Source organism: Chroicocephalus ridibundus, chromosome 3, assembly GCF_963924245.1.
Source record: "Chroicocephalus ridibundus chromosome 3, bChrRid1.1, whole genome shotgun sequence".
Classification (NCBI taxonomy): domain Eukaryota; kingdom Metazoa; phylum Chordata; class Aves; order Charadriiformes; family Laridae; genus Chroicocephalus; species Chroicocephalus ridibundus.
Window position 1 is genome coordinate 118,405,917 of NC_086286.1, and position 17,097 is coordinate 118,423,013.

General features: G+C 38.1%; 1 protein-coding gene across 8 annotated transcripts in view; it reads right to left on the reverse strand.

The window, feature by feature from the left end:
* The window catches only part of PUM2 (pumilio RNA binding family member 2), a 78,673-nt gene that overhangs the window by 23,571 nt on the left and 38,005 nt on the right, over positions 1-17,097 (reverse strand). For 6 of the 8 annotated variants that reach the window (XM_063330544.1, XM_063330547.1, XM_063330540.1 and 3 more), the window contains exons 6-11: positions 13,682-13,952; positions 13,323-13,416; positions 11,261-11,386; positions 9,951-10,090; positions 8,130-8,268; positions 830-973 (exon numbers count right to left, since the gene is read on the reverse strand). In XM_063330544.1, the coding sequence (XP_063186614.1) occupies positions 830-973; positions 8,130-8,268; positions 9,951-10,090; positions 11,261-11,386; positions 13,323-13,416; positions 13,682-13,952 (914 nt within the window). The remainder of the gene's footprint in view (positions 1-829; positions 974-8,129; positions 8,269-9,950; positions 10,091-11,260; positions 11,387-13,322; positions 13,417-13,681; positions 13,953-17,097) is intronic. The other 2 variants (XM_063330541.1, XM_063330543.1) reach the window with 1 other exon arrangement.

The following is a 17,097-nucleotide window of genomic DNA, read 5'->3' on the forward strand; positions in this document are numbered from 1 at the left end:
GGGAATTTTCAGTGTAAACATGTAAGACATTACTGTTTACTGCACTGTACTTCTATATCCAAACTTGCAATAGCAGAGTTGCAGCTAAGAGTCATTCAAAGACCTCTTCAGCTACTAATGTCAGAAGCGAGTTCTGCATAGAGAAAGAAGCTTACAGAATAACTCAAAATCTGATTTTCTGAACAGATTAATGTAATTAATCTGGTGCTCGTATTTTGGATTTTAATTTAACAAATGCATAAATACAGTGGTTCAGTAAAGTAGTACCAGACCTTATTACTGATAAAAAGAGAAAAAGGAAACTAGAGACTTTTGATATAACTAATTATCCTCTTGTGATGTTCATTCTATAGTTTTTTCCTTGCCATACTTTTCAGGAGAAAATACTTTCCGGAGAAAAGCATAGCAAGGCCCCAGAGCACTCCATCATCTTCTGCCAGGCCGAAGCAATGAAATGATGCTTCTCAGAGGACACCATTTAGGAGATTGATGAGAAGTGCATGTTATATGCATGGGGAGACGAAAGGGGAAAATGTTCATATCTGACAAGCAACAACATTTGCAGAAAAATGCCTGTGTATGTATGGGGAGAGGACTGTAAATTTGAATTAAAAAAGGAAAACTACTTCTCTGAGAAACAGCAGTGTCTCTCAGAGAAAGGGAGGCAAGAGAATAAGACAGAGAGCATGGACAGTATATCCTTCACAACTCGAAAACGTCACAGATGCATACAAAACACATCAACAATATCAGATACTAATCAACCAACATTACGGTTCAGATTCAGTACAGAAGTGGAAGAAGCCTCCATGCAGGATCAAGTACTTACCTGCTTGTGCTGCTGCAGAACTGATGATAACAGGAGTCGAGGCCACCAGTCTGACTGGTGCTCCAAGGCCAGTTCTCGCTCCAGGGCCTACTACTAAGGCACCAGTCTGATCGTAATAGGCAGTGGGAGCTAGTACTTGATAGCCTACACAACGCAGAACACAGGAATTACTAGTACAGATAGTCAAGCGTTTCTTCTCTCCTTGAAATATTCTGACAACAAACTACTAGGAGGCAAACAGCATTTCTGCCATATTGCCTTGGAACCTCAACTGGACATCAAAAAAACCCAACAGTGAACATTGTAAAAGAGTGTGGCAAAATCTTATCTAAGAATGCTCTACATAATTTTTTAAGGCTAGAACAGCTAAATTTAGTAGGCTAAAGCTGAATTTTATTTTCAAGGTCAACAAAGTACGTTTGTAACACCATAGTGAAAAGGTACAGAACAACACAAGTGGCCACATTTGGATCATTATTGAATCAAATCGTTCCAGCAATTTAAGATACTCTACGTTTCTCCTGTACTCCTTTATACATGAAAAAGGTATTGAAATCCGCAATTAAAGGGCTGAACTAAATGCAACTCTGGCAATTCCATACATTGCCTAGCCACACTTAAAAAGTCCATCTAGAAAAACACCTTAGGAAAGGAATGCTCTATGTGCAGGAATACCTTGGACCAGTCAGTTTCACAGAAGAAGAAAAAAAAAAAGACTGTAATCCAAGTATAATTTAATTCAGCTGACAGTTAAAGAGTTGGACCTGGGGGAGAAAAAGGAGGAGGGACTGAGAAAGGAGAAAAGCAAGCAGTAGGAAGGAAAACAGGATACAAGATATGAATGAAGGAAAGCAAGAGAGACAAAAAAGAGCAAAACAAAACCTGTTTAGGACAAGAGCAAGATAATTAATTTTAAAGCTCTGACATTTTATAATGAAGTAGAAGAACTGGAATAAGAATCCCTAAAATATGGACGTCAATAGGATAATCTAAGAAAGGGTGCTGACAATGAAACAGTAACACTGTCTAATTTTTAGGTTGACTACTCTTTATAAAGCAATAAAACAAAACCCAAGAGAATTTCAGTATTCCTCCCATGTTCAAATATATACTAATGCTATTAAGAAAAAAGCCAAGATTGCAAAAATCACACATCTATTTTTGTACGTGTAAGAATCAAGATTCTGCATACTATTTTAAGCCAGTTTCCATGTAGGTTCAGAACTAGGTCTAGCAAGAGTTCTCTCTGAAATAAACACGGACCTGAACATAAAGACCTGGGCCTCTAATTCCAAGTGAGTACCTCAGTCACCAGGCTTCCACGTCATGTTTTCTCCTCAATTTCTAAAAGATCTTTTTAACCTTTTCTGCCTATACGCCTTGCTCCAAAACCAGATCTGGAAACACCATCTGCCTACTGGCCTGGTGGACACTTTCTCTCCCACTGAGAAAATCTGAAGATAGGAAAGAGACCCAGAACAGGAGAGTAGTGATGAAAATCCAGATCTTTAGGTTCAATTCACGGTTCTGGAGATGACTGCGCTACAGTGGTTATAAACACTCGTCATTACTACCATTCCAAACCTGTTTGTTCTCAATGCTCACTACTTGTTTTGCATCACAGGTGCATCTATCTCCTTTCCACCAACAGCACAGGAAGACAGTTGTCCTCCACAGCGCTTGTCTGAAAGTTTGGCTAGTTAAAAAACAACAAAACCAGGTTTTTACAATTGAATTGGTTAGGAAACCTTCACTATAGGTGCCATTGCCTCTTCCACCTACAAAATTGTGCTGTCCTGCTCTATCACCTTCCCCACTAAGAAAGATTGCTGCATTCCCAATGTAGGGAGACGTGAGAGTGACTGCTGCCTCTTCTACTGTAGTTCTGTAGAGAACACAGCATAGAACTTTAGAAGATTAGTGACACAGCAGGAAAGCTCTTTAAAATACCACATACTTTCCTGCATACATTAACAATGCTTAATGAGTAGTACCTACACCACTTCTACTTTTACTCATAGCATGATCAATTGATAATACCATGTTGGTCCTGCCATTTGTTACTGTCATATAAAACCCCTTTGTCAGAACTCAGAATTGGCTAATAATTACCAGCATTTACTCTGTCCACCTACCCTCTCCTAACGTTCAAACCCACAGACAATGCTATAGCTGCATAAAAAAGGATTGATCATATATTTACACCCTGGTGCTCACCTGAAACGAATACACAGCATTTTATATGACTTCAGACCCACAATGTAAACAAGCCTATTTTCCAATGCAAAATACTTGGGGGAAAAAACCAAGCAAAAAGATAACTTACTAAGTATTGCATAAATTAAATTTACTGGGATTAATACTAATGCAGTTTAATACATTAATTTTAGAATTTCTGTAATAATTGACTAGTATGACTGCTAAGCAACTTGCACTTGCTCTTTGCATTACAAAATGCCCTGTTTCTCTTGATACTTCCTTGCCACTATCTTATCTGTGATGCTACCCCCAAACAGGTCATTTAAAATTAATTAATAATAATTAAATAAAAACTAGTAATAATCAGGTCATTAGCATCAAGATACCAGCCATCACAGAAGGTTCAAGCTATGCATGAGAACTGATGAGCGCTTCTATGTTCCTGATCTCTGAAACAAAGACATTCTGACCTGGAATATGAGGCCCCCCAGCTTTCTGCTCAAATCTACTAAAGGAAAGCAATGTAGGACTACTTGTGAAACTGCTGAGGCCTTGCTAAATGCACCTGCAGCCTAAAAGGTATAAAACTATTTGCTTTGACGTCAAAAATACGATTTCAGAGAGGCCATCTTAGATCAGATGAAACAATTGAAGAACAGCTCCCATAGCAAAACTGAAGTCTTCTGCTTTGCCTTCCTTCAAACTTTGCAACCCACCCCAGGAAGATGAACACAAAGACAAAAACTATTTTCCAGCCTTCTCTCTTATCAAAGATAAGATGGTGACTTGCCAGATCATCTCCTCTCTAATTCCCTCTCTCCTCCTGTTTCAGTTTTCATTACCTCTCCCTCACATCATCATCTCCCTGTAGCTGTGCAATTAACCCTCCAAATTAACAACTATCAAAGCTCATTTCAGTGCCTTCACATTCAAGCTTACTGTGGTCTTCCACGGCAACCAAAAACCTAAAACATACTCTTTGCTTCCTAATCAGTTCCTAATCACACCTTTTATTTTAGAATTCAACTGCTCTATCCACACTTACTGTCTCCAGATCAGCGGGGAATATGAAAGTAAACAATCTGGTTTACCAGTACGGCGCTTTGCTGAAATGATTTCTAAATGTCTCCAAAGCCACAGACTCTGAAAACTTTCTGGATTCTTTTCACACAAACCTTAAATGTCCTTAAAGAATGAGAGGAAATCTGTTCTCTTGGCTCGTGCAGCCCATTCTTAGTGTTGCTTTTATCCATCCAGTAATTTCTTCAGTGTCTTTCACTGGATACTTCACACTCTCTTCTCACTTTTTTTTTTGTATGTAATACCACAAAGTTCTGCCCAGATCTCCTACTCCCTTCCCTGTATGCAACTTCCCTCCCTGACGACATCCAAACGTATGTCAGAGTTTGTCACTTCTCTCTACTCAATTTAAGTTAACAGATACGACATGTCTTACTGCCAACTCAATTATCTGCCCCTTTTAACACCACCATCCTGACACCTCTCTCTCCCCCCCTCCACTCAGGAGCATAACCTGGTCCCTGGAGAGTCCTCTCTCTCCCTGTGTAGAAAATTTACAGCTTCTCCCTTCTCAGCACTCCCAAAATCCAACTGTTTTCCTCTGCATACACATTTGAAAATTTATTCCGCTCTTCATCTTCCACCTTTCCTCAAATGCTGCCGTCTTCCCTTCAGTCTCCCAAGCTCACCAAAACCTGAACCACTATAACCTTTTGTTTGTTCTGAGGAAGATACACACAGCCTTATCTCTGCACTTCTCCTCTCACAAATAAAATTCAGAACTTACTATCCTAGCAGTGATTTATGCTTTCTACCAGCATTATAACCTTACCAATACTGTAACGCCCTGTTATGTTTGCCACTATTAAATTTGACTTCTATTTCATACTACCTAGAGACACAGCTTACATGACACACTTCAAACTCCTCTACATAATGAAAAATGCAATGCTGATAGACAGAAATTGTTGGTTTTAATGTTTTATACGTGTTTTTCGGACAGATCAATTTATGTGCCCCACCTACATGCTAGATGCACCATTACAATCAGTGCTAACAGCTTCACTTGCGTGAAATTCAACAAAATTAAGTTGCATCTGATCCAACCAAAAGAGTCATTGAAGCCTCCGGAGGGACTGAGCTGACCTGCCGCTACATATTCTATTTTAGGGTAAGCGGAGCAGCTCTGCAGCCTCTGTACAGCAACCGCACCAGGGAGATCTCCACTGAGCACAATGGCTCCTTAGACAACCGAGGTCACATGCAGATTCCTGAATTTGGATGATTAAGCCAAGTCCAGCCATCATCTATGACGAGAACTGGTTTTATTCATAGAAAAGAATGTATACTGACCACTTTATGATGAAATTGGGAGTACTCTTTGACTTTGTCTTGCATATTTATTCAGTCAGAAACTGTCTGGATTTTAAGAAATCTTGTTACTGAAAGACTTGCCAAATTAGGACTGGAAGAATTAAAAATCTAATCGCACAACTCCAACGCAAAATGTATTTCACTTCTGATGGTTTTAAATAACAACCCTAGTTTTTCTGAAAAGAGACTTAACAAAAACATAATGTGAGAAGCAACCTGGATTTCAGACACTCTCTCTTTGCACTTAGGATATGTGCCTTAAGTGCTACATGAATACACCTCCCTAAATAATTAATACAGAAATACTTGAAGTATCAAATTTGAAAAACAGAACAATCCCATAGGTGGGATAGCTCATTAATTTCATCCAACATGAAGGCTGTGGCAAGGAGAAAGCAGCTGAAACAATTTAAAGAGGAATATGGACAAGCTGAATATACTCCCATTTATTAGCTTGCAGTTGAAGCCAAACCACAAACACTATCCCTGTAAAAACATTAAAAAACTTGAAACTAAATTTGAACCTACACTTTTCTTGTAAAACATCGAAGTCCATTGAAACAAGAATTACACACATTTTCTGCTCATTTACTACATTGTATGTGTTGTTCAGTGGTTGCTACCTGGGATGCACTTAAATCACATTTTGGTACCTAGATGTAATTTAGTCGCCTTGACTCAATTTTATAGAAAGTGAATTGTAAAATGCACCTCTGGAGCAAAACCCACTTTATCCTAAGCCAGGTAACTACAATAGAGGCAGATGGATGAAGACCAAAAGTTCCTATTTCTCTTCACTAGCTAAAAAAAGTCTTAAGTATCTAGCTCAAATACAGACATACAAACCAGTATCATGATTTCCTTTTTAAGTGGCTTGTATTCGTTTCATTATTCTATATCCTTCTCCTTCACCTAAGAGGAGGAATCATCAGCGCTCCCTACGACTCAGTACAAAACCATCTTATGATGGCTGAGAAAATAAACGTCCTTTTTGTTTATATTTTGAGCCCCACTCCCTGTAATAGTATGGTCAGTAAGGTTGAAAGCCAGGTGCACACAATTCCTATTACAGAACAGTCTGAAATACGTGAATAAAGTTTTTCTCTGGCCATCCAAGCATGCAGCAGATGCGACAAAGAATCAACCTCCAATAGAAATGTAATAAAAAGCTTCCTGCCCTCACAGGAAACCTCTTGGGGCTCGTGCAGGAGGAAAAAAGTCTCCAAGTCCAATCTTCACAGGACAGGCTCTTGCATTTTGAAGTTTATGCATTTGACCACTCAGTATTACTTTCAATCACCCCTTGGAGAGGGAGCCTTTTTGTGGGTTTTAAGAATTACCCTTGAATTATTTAAGATGGATACTTTTCTGTTTGGAAAATAATGCTCTTTTTTACATCCTCCTGTAATGAAGCCACAAATTTGGGCTGGGTCTCGGGTGTTGATTGACTCAAGCTGAACATCACAGGCTTTTTACAAGGCACAGACCACTCCACAGTCTTAGAGCTCCACGTCCAAAGCAAGAAGTAATAAGTAACTATAAACAAGTAAGCACACACACACGCCAGAACACACAAAAAAGGTATAGCTAAGCCCTTTTGCAAAGATGCTCATAACACCTCTGATATGTCTCTCTTTGCAGGCCTTCTCCACTGCTTTGGTGAGGCACAGAGATAGCACTTGGCAGGTGCTGTGAAAGCACACTTTGCTGATTCCTCATTTTAGGTGAAAGAGAAAGATCCTAAAAGGTGAAGATACTACTGCATGAGAAGAAATAAAAATGGCAGTTATAAAACAAAACAGATAAGAAAATCACAAGTGCCAGTCTGTTCTGCAGCTAGAGGCGTAAAATCTCATGGTGTGAGGCCAAGCGCACAATGCAGTCCCGGAGAATCCAGCAACAACCTCTGACTTCTACAGGCTGCAAGGCATTTCACAGCCGCGCTGACAGAGGACAGAACCTGTACACGTCAAATGCATGTGCAGCTGAGATCAACTTTATCCAACTTACCTATGTAAAATCTTAACTTTCATCCTGAAGAACGAGCAACTAAACTTAAATTGTTCTCGCTCAGGTAACGGCACCAAACACTTAAAAGTGATGCCCAACTTCAAGCTAACACATCGTGCATTTGTGACACATACACTGAAACTCAGAATAACCATTCCCTGGATAAGTCACAAGCTGTGCATGCTAAAAGGATCTCAGGCTCCAAGCTTTGGAGTGCTTCCACTTCAAACATGTTGTGATCTTCAGAGGTGATTAAACAGTAATTTTCTTTTAAATTTTCTGATTTTGGATTCTGAACTCTAGACTTCATTATTATACACCACAAGTAAAAAATTACTTCAGAAAGACAAATTAATACTTCCAGTTGCATCAGAGGAACCATTCAGACAACTCATGACCTTTTAAGACAGCACGTAGTTCTTTCATTATACATGAAATTATCCTGCAAAAATCTACAGTATTCCTTGTAACAACAAAAACAGAGAAAATGCTCCAAATCAAAAATGCTAGGAACTTCTTGTGCTTTAAGAATCCCGTGCCAATATTTTAATCCACCCAAACAACATAAAACTATATAAAACTCAATTCTAAGCAGCTTATCATAAACATAGCAGGATTTCAATAGTTAATCTGGTATCTAATAACACCAGTATTTTAACTTGCAGTGATTCTCTTAATCCACTGACAACGTACGTACCTGGCATGCCCGTAGCAAGACCCTGACCAAAAGCCAAAGCTGGATTTGCTGCTGCAGCTGCTGCAAGTGACTCTGCCTGCTGCCCCTGTTGCCCCTGATTGGGAGTAAGTGGGCGCTGAGTTGCTCCAGCACGCAGAACCTGGGAAAGACCAATACGACACCCTCTCCTTAAAAGGTAAGAAAGCAAGTCCATTACATGCTAAAAAAGGTCTAGGACAGTTGGTTTGAATATCTGATGCCACTTAGCTCTGAATTTCATTGTGGGAATACTTCACCTTATTGATTTCACAGATAGATACGTACAAAGAATAAAAGGCATAAGCTATTTTACTGACAAGCGTGACAGTAAAATATCCGCCCTGCTCTGGGCAGCAGAACTCATGTATGTTCCATCGATAGTAATGAGTATAAAGTGAGCACGAAAATCTGCAGGAGTGATACATTTATGATCTGCATTATTTATTACCTGAACACCTGTCGTTCCCTGATAAATACATTTGTTTACACTATGTTCAGGCAATTGAATGGTGTAAGCCTGGATACTTTAGAGCTTGTAGTAACCTGTCTAAATAATTAACATTACACTGCCAACAGTGCTGTAAAAAATGCACCCACTAAGTTTTAAGAATTCACACAACACTCTATCACCATGCAACACAGGCTTGTTTTATTGTGTTCTGACAGCGTATCACTGGGAATCTGATTGAAAAGCAATCTAAATTCTTGCAACTACTCTATTCCTCTTGGTTAAAACAATCTTTTCCAGATCCAAAATAAGAGGGGAAATACAATTTACAATATATCCCCACAAAGTATCTTCCATGTTATTTGCATAAATTGGATATTAATTTTGTAGAGAAAGCAAAAAAAACACCGGAGAACAACTATCAGCAGGAGGAAAGAGCCACCTGAACATTAAAGCAGTGATGAAGCTACTCTGGAACTTCCCAGTAATTCAAAGTCACTTCCCATCCTAAATTTATAAGAAGAGCATTGAAATTGACAATGTTGCTAATAAAAAAAAAATAAAATATTTACATTCATTCAAGCATAAGATTACTATAAGATCTGGGTTTTTGCTTTGTGGAAAAAGGCCATTTGCTTACACTCAAAGATCATACAATGGTTTTAAAAATCCATCCAGATTTTTAAAGTTACTTAAGAAATGGGTATTTCAGTAAGTTCTTGTAACAATTGCTTACTCTTGATTTACCCAGGCAAAAATAACATATGGCACACTGTGATGTTGCAATACAATTATTCCATCACAGAAAAATATGCAGGGCAATCCGTCTTCCCCATGAAGCAACAAAACTATTGATAACCACCTTTATTTCCCTACTTTTTAAAGATACGAAGAAAAATGTGTAACATTTTATTTTTCAGTTAATTAATAAAAACGCGGATCAATTTTTTTTCACAAGCTTAAAAGAAAAAAATATGCTCTTAAAACTACTACAACATCTCTCTTTTCATCCCCTTATGTTAGCTTTCCAGATTAGTTTTCTACTCTACATTAATTTCTGAATAACTGTTCAGGCAGCATTATCTAGACATAATTAGGATTAAAGGAACTATTTTTTAATTTTTTTATTTCAAAAACTGTGACTGCAAAATAAGCTAGATGTTTTGCATGCAGTAAATAAATTTTTAAAAACAACGATAATCAGTAATGTAAGGAAATTGACCATTTTTAATACTCATTTATTATTTGATGCAACACATCCGAATTATGTAAAATTTTCTGGAAGCTGATCCTTACATAAGGAAAATGTCAAGGTAAGGCTTTAAATGCACATCTCCTTTTTATGAAGAACGTACCGGTTGCTGTCCCTGTTGTGCCTGTGAAGCTGCTTGCTGATTTGCTGTGGTATTTGCTGCTGCAGCTTGCTGCTGAAATAAATTCGCTGGATACACCCCCCATGGAACACCATAATACTGAGGCGGAACCACAGCAGGACCTAAAACCAGAAAACGCGATTATTCCATCTATTGCAGCTAGTTAAAAATAATTGTTTCTATTGTTTTTAGCATCCCTCATTGATCTATCTTCTAAATGTCAAAATGGAAATCAGTACTAAGAAGAAATGAATTACCATGTTAGCCAAAATGATAAAGGAACACAAATGGGTTAATTTAAAAGACCTGCATCACACCATACCTTCTCTTTGGAAAAAAAAAAAAAATACCCTTGTGAGACTCAGGTGACAAAGAAAATACTTTAAGTAATCAAAGCTTATATACTAAAGAACACTCAAAATCAGTTTCCATGGTTGGAAAAAAAGATCATTTCAGAACACTGCAGAATGAACACAATTAACTCTCCTGAGAGTGATACACTGAGACTCTGATTATCTATTATTCCTCCTTTCTGTATGCTTCCTTTGCTTATAAACACCTCTGCCTCCCCTGCCTACTACGTCACACTCTTCAGAGTAGGCACGCTTACTTCTTTAAGTCTATTGATAAAGAACCCATAGAAGAACAAGCTCTCTATATCATTGAATCATACACATAATGCGATATGTATACATGTATTTTAGTTCTTCCTACTGCCTTTCCTGAGAAACCACCAACTGGAGATGCAAGGTTTTTTTTCCAAAATGTTATGCTCAGGTCTGAACACTAGCTGGGACTTGAATACTCAGTAGTGTTGTTTCACAGGGATATCTATTAACTTTTAAAGAGATCTTCCTGGGCTTGGGGTTTATCTGTTGTCTGGGCCTTTTAGGACGCTGGAGACCATCTTTATAATGAGTAAGCCTGGAATTAGAGAATTAATGCACCAAGTAAAAACATACAAGGAAAGACTAGCTGTCTCATCTTTTGAAAGTAATACACACTACTAATGTCAGATCAAACCTTATTATGAATAAGTAATTTTTGGAACAGAAGAAACCGAATTACTGCATATAAAAAGCCAGTGGAAAGAAATACTCAGAATCCATATATAAGAGAAACTGAATCCCTTTACATTTTAGTGAAAAATTTTCAAAACCACAATATTAATTTTCCTACAAGTCCCTCCTTCCTAGAAATACTTTTACAGGAATAAACAGGATGGATTTCAGCTTTTTTCTAATTTAATTCAGTAAAATTATCAAGACAGACACTAGAAAGTGTTCAGTTACCTGCTAGGGTAGCTGCTGCAGCTAATCCAGCTGCAGTGTATGGGTCAGTACCTGGAGGAGCAGCACTGATAATGTATGGGTTTGGCACAAAAGCAGCTGGAGCCAAGCCTGCTGAGAATACGCCTGCTACAGTAATAAACAGAGTTTAATTATAGCTAACATACTTAGCAAGCATCATCATATTCAAACCAATCAAATCATAAAGCATATCTGTTAAAATCAGAACTGCTTGTACTTTGGAAGTTTTAAGAGCAGATACACCATTACAGAAATTAACACTTCTATGTCTTCTCACCAGTCCTTTCTTACTAATCCCAAGGCTTTGTTTTGCTGGATCTACAAACCCCAAGGAAATTTATCGCATACGTATCTACCCACCCTTAAATAGAAGGGATTATTCAAAGTGGAACTTATCTTGCCCAACTTTAACTATCTGAAAGTTACACTAGTCTCACAACTAAATCTGTATCAGACAAATCATCTAGTGTCTGAAGTGAATTGGCCAGAGAGAATGAATCACCTGCTAGAGATACAAATCTCTTTTCACTACCAACAGGAAAAAAAAGTCTGACCAGCTAGTTTAAATCAGACACCTGGCTTTTAAACAGTCAGTTATGAGGTGCTAATCTTACTTTCAAGAAGCCAAATTTGATATAAGGATTGTAATGGAAGGAGACAAACTAAGCAACTCAGCCATCAAATGAAGCATCACTACCCAGAGTTTTCCCTGTCTGTCAGATCCACAGACTTTCTCCAACACCGAGGCAGCAGCTAGTCCACCAAGCACGGCACATCAAACTACGCTCCTCCTTCCAAATAGGAGGCTTCTTGCTAAATTTCTATTAATATGGATATCAGAAGCGGCTGCATTTCAAAGGGGCAAGATACAGCTGACTGCTGAGTCGGCACTTTATACAGAGCAGGGGCTCCTCAGCACTTTAGAAGTCAAAGACAGGCAGACAACAGGACTTGCGGACCCACAAACATCTCAATCTGCCACACTCCCAGCTCCGAGACTGTATGAGTCAGCCACGTAACACTAAAGAGCTGCCAGTTTTAAACCCCAGGCTGCTGATCCCTGTCTGAACAGACCTCAATCTAGCTAAACAAGCCGGTGGGAAAACTTAACTGTCACCGTATCAGGAGAACATGGACACAACCCTTCGGAGATGCTGTTTCCTCTTTCTCTCTGCCCTTCTGATCCTGAGAACTCTCTTTCCCCTCACAGAGGAAGGAGAGAGGTGCACACACCTCAACAGCCGGCTGGTGAGAGAGGGAACGGCAGGGGGAATCTTTAAACCTGCTCTACGGTGTCAGAATGTGAGAAGCAGCCTTCCTTAAATAAGGAATTGCTTCCATGTGCGCTCCAACCTCCCTCACCCCAAGCGTACAGCTTCCCCATAGCAGCAGATAAAACTGTTGTCACTGAACTACAGCCTCCTCGTTGATTTGCCAGCACACGAAGAGCTTTATGCATTTAATTAATTCACTGAATTACTTTAAAGGGATGGAAAAAAATGCTTACTAAAGAATAATTCCATCACAAAGAAAGGTACCCACAAGAATAAAGAGCTATTTGTTTAAAAGGTGTCATTGACAAGGAAGAATGAATTAATCAACACAGACGTTTGATTTCAAAATCCTACCATAAAACCATTTCAAAGTAGATTATCAAAAATACTACTAATAATAGAATAGTAGAATTGAAAATTTTTGTTATTTTAGTAAATACAGTGTTTCTATGACTACTTACAGCAGAAAAGGTTTTTTACTTTTTCTCCTGTCAAAATTCAACTACTGTGCTACACAAGCAAAAATAAATCATATTTCTTTGTATAACACAGGTCAAAGTAGGCAAAAATTCACAAAACAGCAAACTTTCTCTAAGGACAGGACAGCGTTATGCAGTCATTCTGAGCAGTTTTCAGGAGAACCATTAGAAGGGGCCAATCGATCAGTATCTATTTGAATTAGAATACCATGGGCAAAACAGCAAGGATTGAACCAAAGTAACACACTCACTTTTGCCAGAGATTTTTGCTGTACTTTACAAAAACCTCACCTATGTGCGGCTGCTGAGCTGCAGCCAGTGCGTATTGCTGCTGCTGGGCTGCTGTTAACTGTTGAACAGTCAGAGCATTAGTCCTCTGGAAAAGCTATTGGAAAAGAAAAAAAGATGCATTTCAGTTTTCGAAAGTCAGGGCTATAAAATACTGGGATTTACTGAGACAAAAAAAAGATTTTAACCAAAGATTCTATCCTAAGAAGTTACTAAAGTAGAAAATTATGCACCAGTATTCTTCTAGATTAAATAGACATTTATTTGCCTTTGAGTAAGTCACAGTCAAAACAAAATAATATGCTTAAATGACTGATTATCAAAGAGGATCAGTTTGGCATGTTTTCAAGTCCAGTACTAACCTGCTGCTGAGAATTGTAGTCAAAGAGTCCTACAGTAGCTCCTGAAGAGTCCATTTGTACCTGATTGCCAGGATAGTCAAACTGCAGAGAATCAAGACCAACTTGTTCCATGGCATCTAGATTCTGATTTTCTGGATTTGAAAATTCTTCTACCAGAGGCTTGTGGGCGGTAGGATTGGGAAGTGGACCTAATCCTTCTGTGGTGCTGGGATTGGGGCCCAAGCGTTCAGCTACTTCTGTTGGGGAGGCTTGTCGACTTCCAGGGGTACGACTGTTCAGAAGAAATTTAAGATAGACTCTTCAGTCTTAAATAAAGCTGTCCACGGGTAGACTAGAGTATTTCTATTTTAAAAGGATCTCGGAACTCAGAGACTTTACAAAAGGAAGTGACAGACTGATTTTAACAATTTTAATCAGCATGCATTGATGGCTCAAAATAAAGGACACATTTCATTTCAAAGCATAATTTTATTTATTTTTTAAACCTTAAGACTATACAGCTCTTTAAATCACTGAGAGAAACAAACTAATCTTTGAGGCTGTCTTGAACGAAATGGAGAGAACTGTTGTCACCTGTAACTTTTGGGATGGCTCTTTACTGCATTTTGGAAGCGACAGGAATTATTAGAAAGCGTACCAGAGAAATTTAAAAATAAAAAAAAAGGAGAGGAAATGGCTAAGTGCATCTCAAGCAAGGAAAGAGACAACAGAACCTTAATTGGAAGAGACAAACACACAATACAGCAAGTTATCTTTCACGTCTCAAAGGCAAACAATACTTTTTTTGCCTTAAGTAAAATGGACTAGCAACTGCCTTATTTAGCATTTGACTGCAACACTTAATTTCCTACACTACTCATTTAATAAACTACACTACACCACATGATTGGTCAGGGGAAAAAAAAGTGTTCCTAGTATAATTCCGTTGATTCTATCTCAGTTTCCGTAAGAATATATGTATAGCCTGTTGTTCCAGAAGAAAGTCTTTAGGATAGAGCAAAACATAGGTGTTTGATTTCTGATGACAGTAAGACAGAGATATGGAGCTAGAAATCATTTACTGTGCCAAACCCCTGAAAGTTCAGTTTCCAAATATAAAGGTCTGGTGGCAATTCAGATGTAGATACCTAGACTTACGCATCTTTGGGTGCACTAATTGTTTAAATTTCCATCAGAGGGGATGAAATCCTAGTCAATACCCTTGGCAGAGCCTAGACAGCGACTCAACTGACCAGTCACTAGGTGTTTACTTTGTGGTAAAAGCTGAATTGTTCTCTCATCTCTACTGGTTGTATTGGCTGCATCCTGGCTGACTACAGGGGAATCTGTGCACCTATAAACACCTACAGGCAACACCTGAAGTGAGACATCAACAGATTCACAGCCTAAACAGATTTGCAACCCTAAATTTGGTTAGATTTTGGGTACTTTGATCTGGAGTGGTATCCCACGTTCTGTGTCAGGCCACATTGTTGAGAGTACCAATTTTTACTGGCAAAAATCTAAGTCAGCTACTCAGGAGTGCGTGAGGAACCTACGATCCCTTAACATTATCGTGTTGGCAGAACTCAATAATTATATATTGTTTCTCAGGAAACATACAACTTCCAGTTAAGCTTGCTTTATTTGTGAAAAGTAAGCTCAAAGACAAAATACCATCTTGCAAGATGAAACTACATTTATTCCAGCAGCACGCTGCCAGACCAGTATGGTGTACTGCTAATTCTAGAACAGTGACACAACCTTAGTACTACCTGTTCTCCTCCCTCTTCAGGGTTCAGAAGCTGAAGTATTTGTTTCCTCACTGAAGCACAAGATTAATGCAAAGAAATCTGCCAGCACTTATGTATTTGCTGATATCGACTCTAAAGACTGCATAGCAAGAAAGCAGTCTTTTAGTGAGTTTATTCAACAATACTGTATGGTCTATTACTTCAGACAAAATACTTCAGAGATACAGCAGTTACACTAGTTTTTTTGTAATGTAACAACCAACCTCATGATGATCATCTGTAACATACCGGCTACCACCTAAATACCCTAGCTAGCTACCATGTCTTGCTCAACATACAAAACTTTTTTGTTGTTTTTTGAAACCACGTAATATTCCTTGTTCTTCCCAAGTGGCATACAGTATCAACAAAGCAAAGAACAAAGGGAAAAAAGGCAGTTATTTCAGTACATATTTTAGTTTTTAAAAAAAAAAGCTGCAAGTACAATAAAAATATGAGGAGGAGGACAGGACAAAGTTTCTTTGTTTACCTAATACAGGTTGCTCCTTATATTGGTGCTGTTCTGTTGCTATAGTTAAAGTTGTGTCAATACTTCAATTATAAACCTCTGTTTGGAGGGCTTTACACCACCACTTTATACGGCCCATTTAAATTAGATGGCCTTAGTTTTTTATTTTTGAGAGGTTTACTGGCTTTGGATGCTTTTTTGCACTTGTGTATTTTTAAATAATTTCTCTATTTAAATAGTACAAAAGGTACTTTGCAAGCAACTATTTCAAAACTGAAATAGATACTGGTAAAGAAAACCAGGACAATTTTATTATTTTTTTTTCCGCACATGATATTGATGGTAACTTTGTTTATAGTGCATATTGCAGCATGCATCCGAAAGGAGCTAATCTGAGCTCTCCAATACGCTTGGTATTATATTCTTCCCAGTACTACGTCTTGAAAAATAGACTTGACGAATCCCTCCTTAGCCTCAGGTAAATACATTTTTTAAAGGGTAGGAAATACTTACGTATGGGATTCAAACATGCATTTTAATATACTTGTTCAATTATGAACTAATGAAATCACAACTATTCGGTCACGTTCATCACATTAATACAAATTTATGAGCAGCACTCTAGTTAGCAGATCTTATTAATTCTTCTGTATGACAGTTACAAATGCATCACAGTCATCTAAAAACAAAAATTAGTCCTTTAAAAATACCCAATTTAAAATGCAGTTTAGTATTAGGAAATAAAAACAGGCTGGCTGTGCTGTCATATAGGAGTTCAGTTCAAAAGCTCGAGCTTGGTCCAATTTTTTTTTTCCCCCTAAGAAAACAACCAAACCACAACATCATTCTACACTGTGAAGAGGTGACATTTAACTATGTGAACAGGGAAATACGTTGTTTCTCTTTAGTCAAATAGATGGTTTCTATAAAGACTTTTGCGGGAAATAACTGTGTTAAGACTGTGGTATCCACTAGAAAAACTAAAAGGAAAATTAAAATTCTGTAGGACTTGCTCTCTACAAACAACAATCAGATGCAAAAGTTATAGAGTATTAAAAAGAAGCAGAGAGAGAAAGGAATTTAGTTTGAAATTAGAAGGGTTAAAGTTTTCATCCCTCTTTAATTCACCACATTTTGAAGGTACCCATTTACTTTGAATAATTACTATAATAACA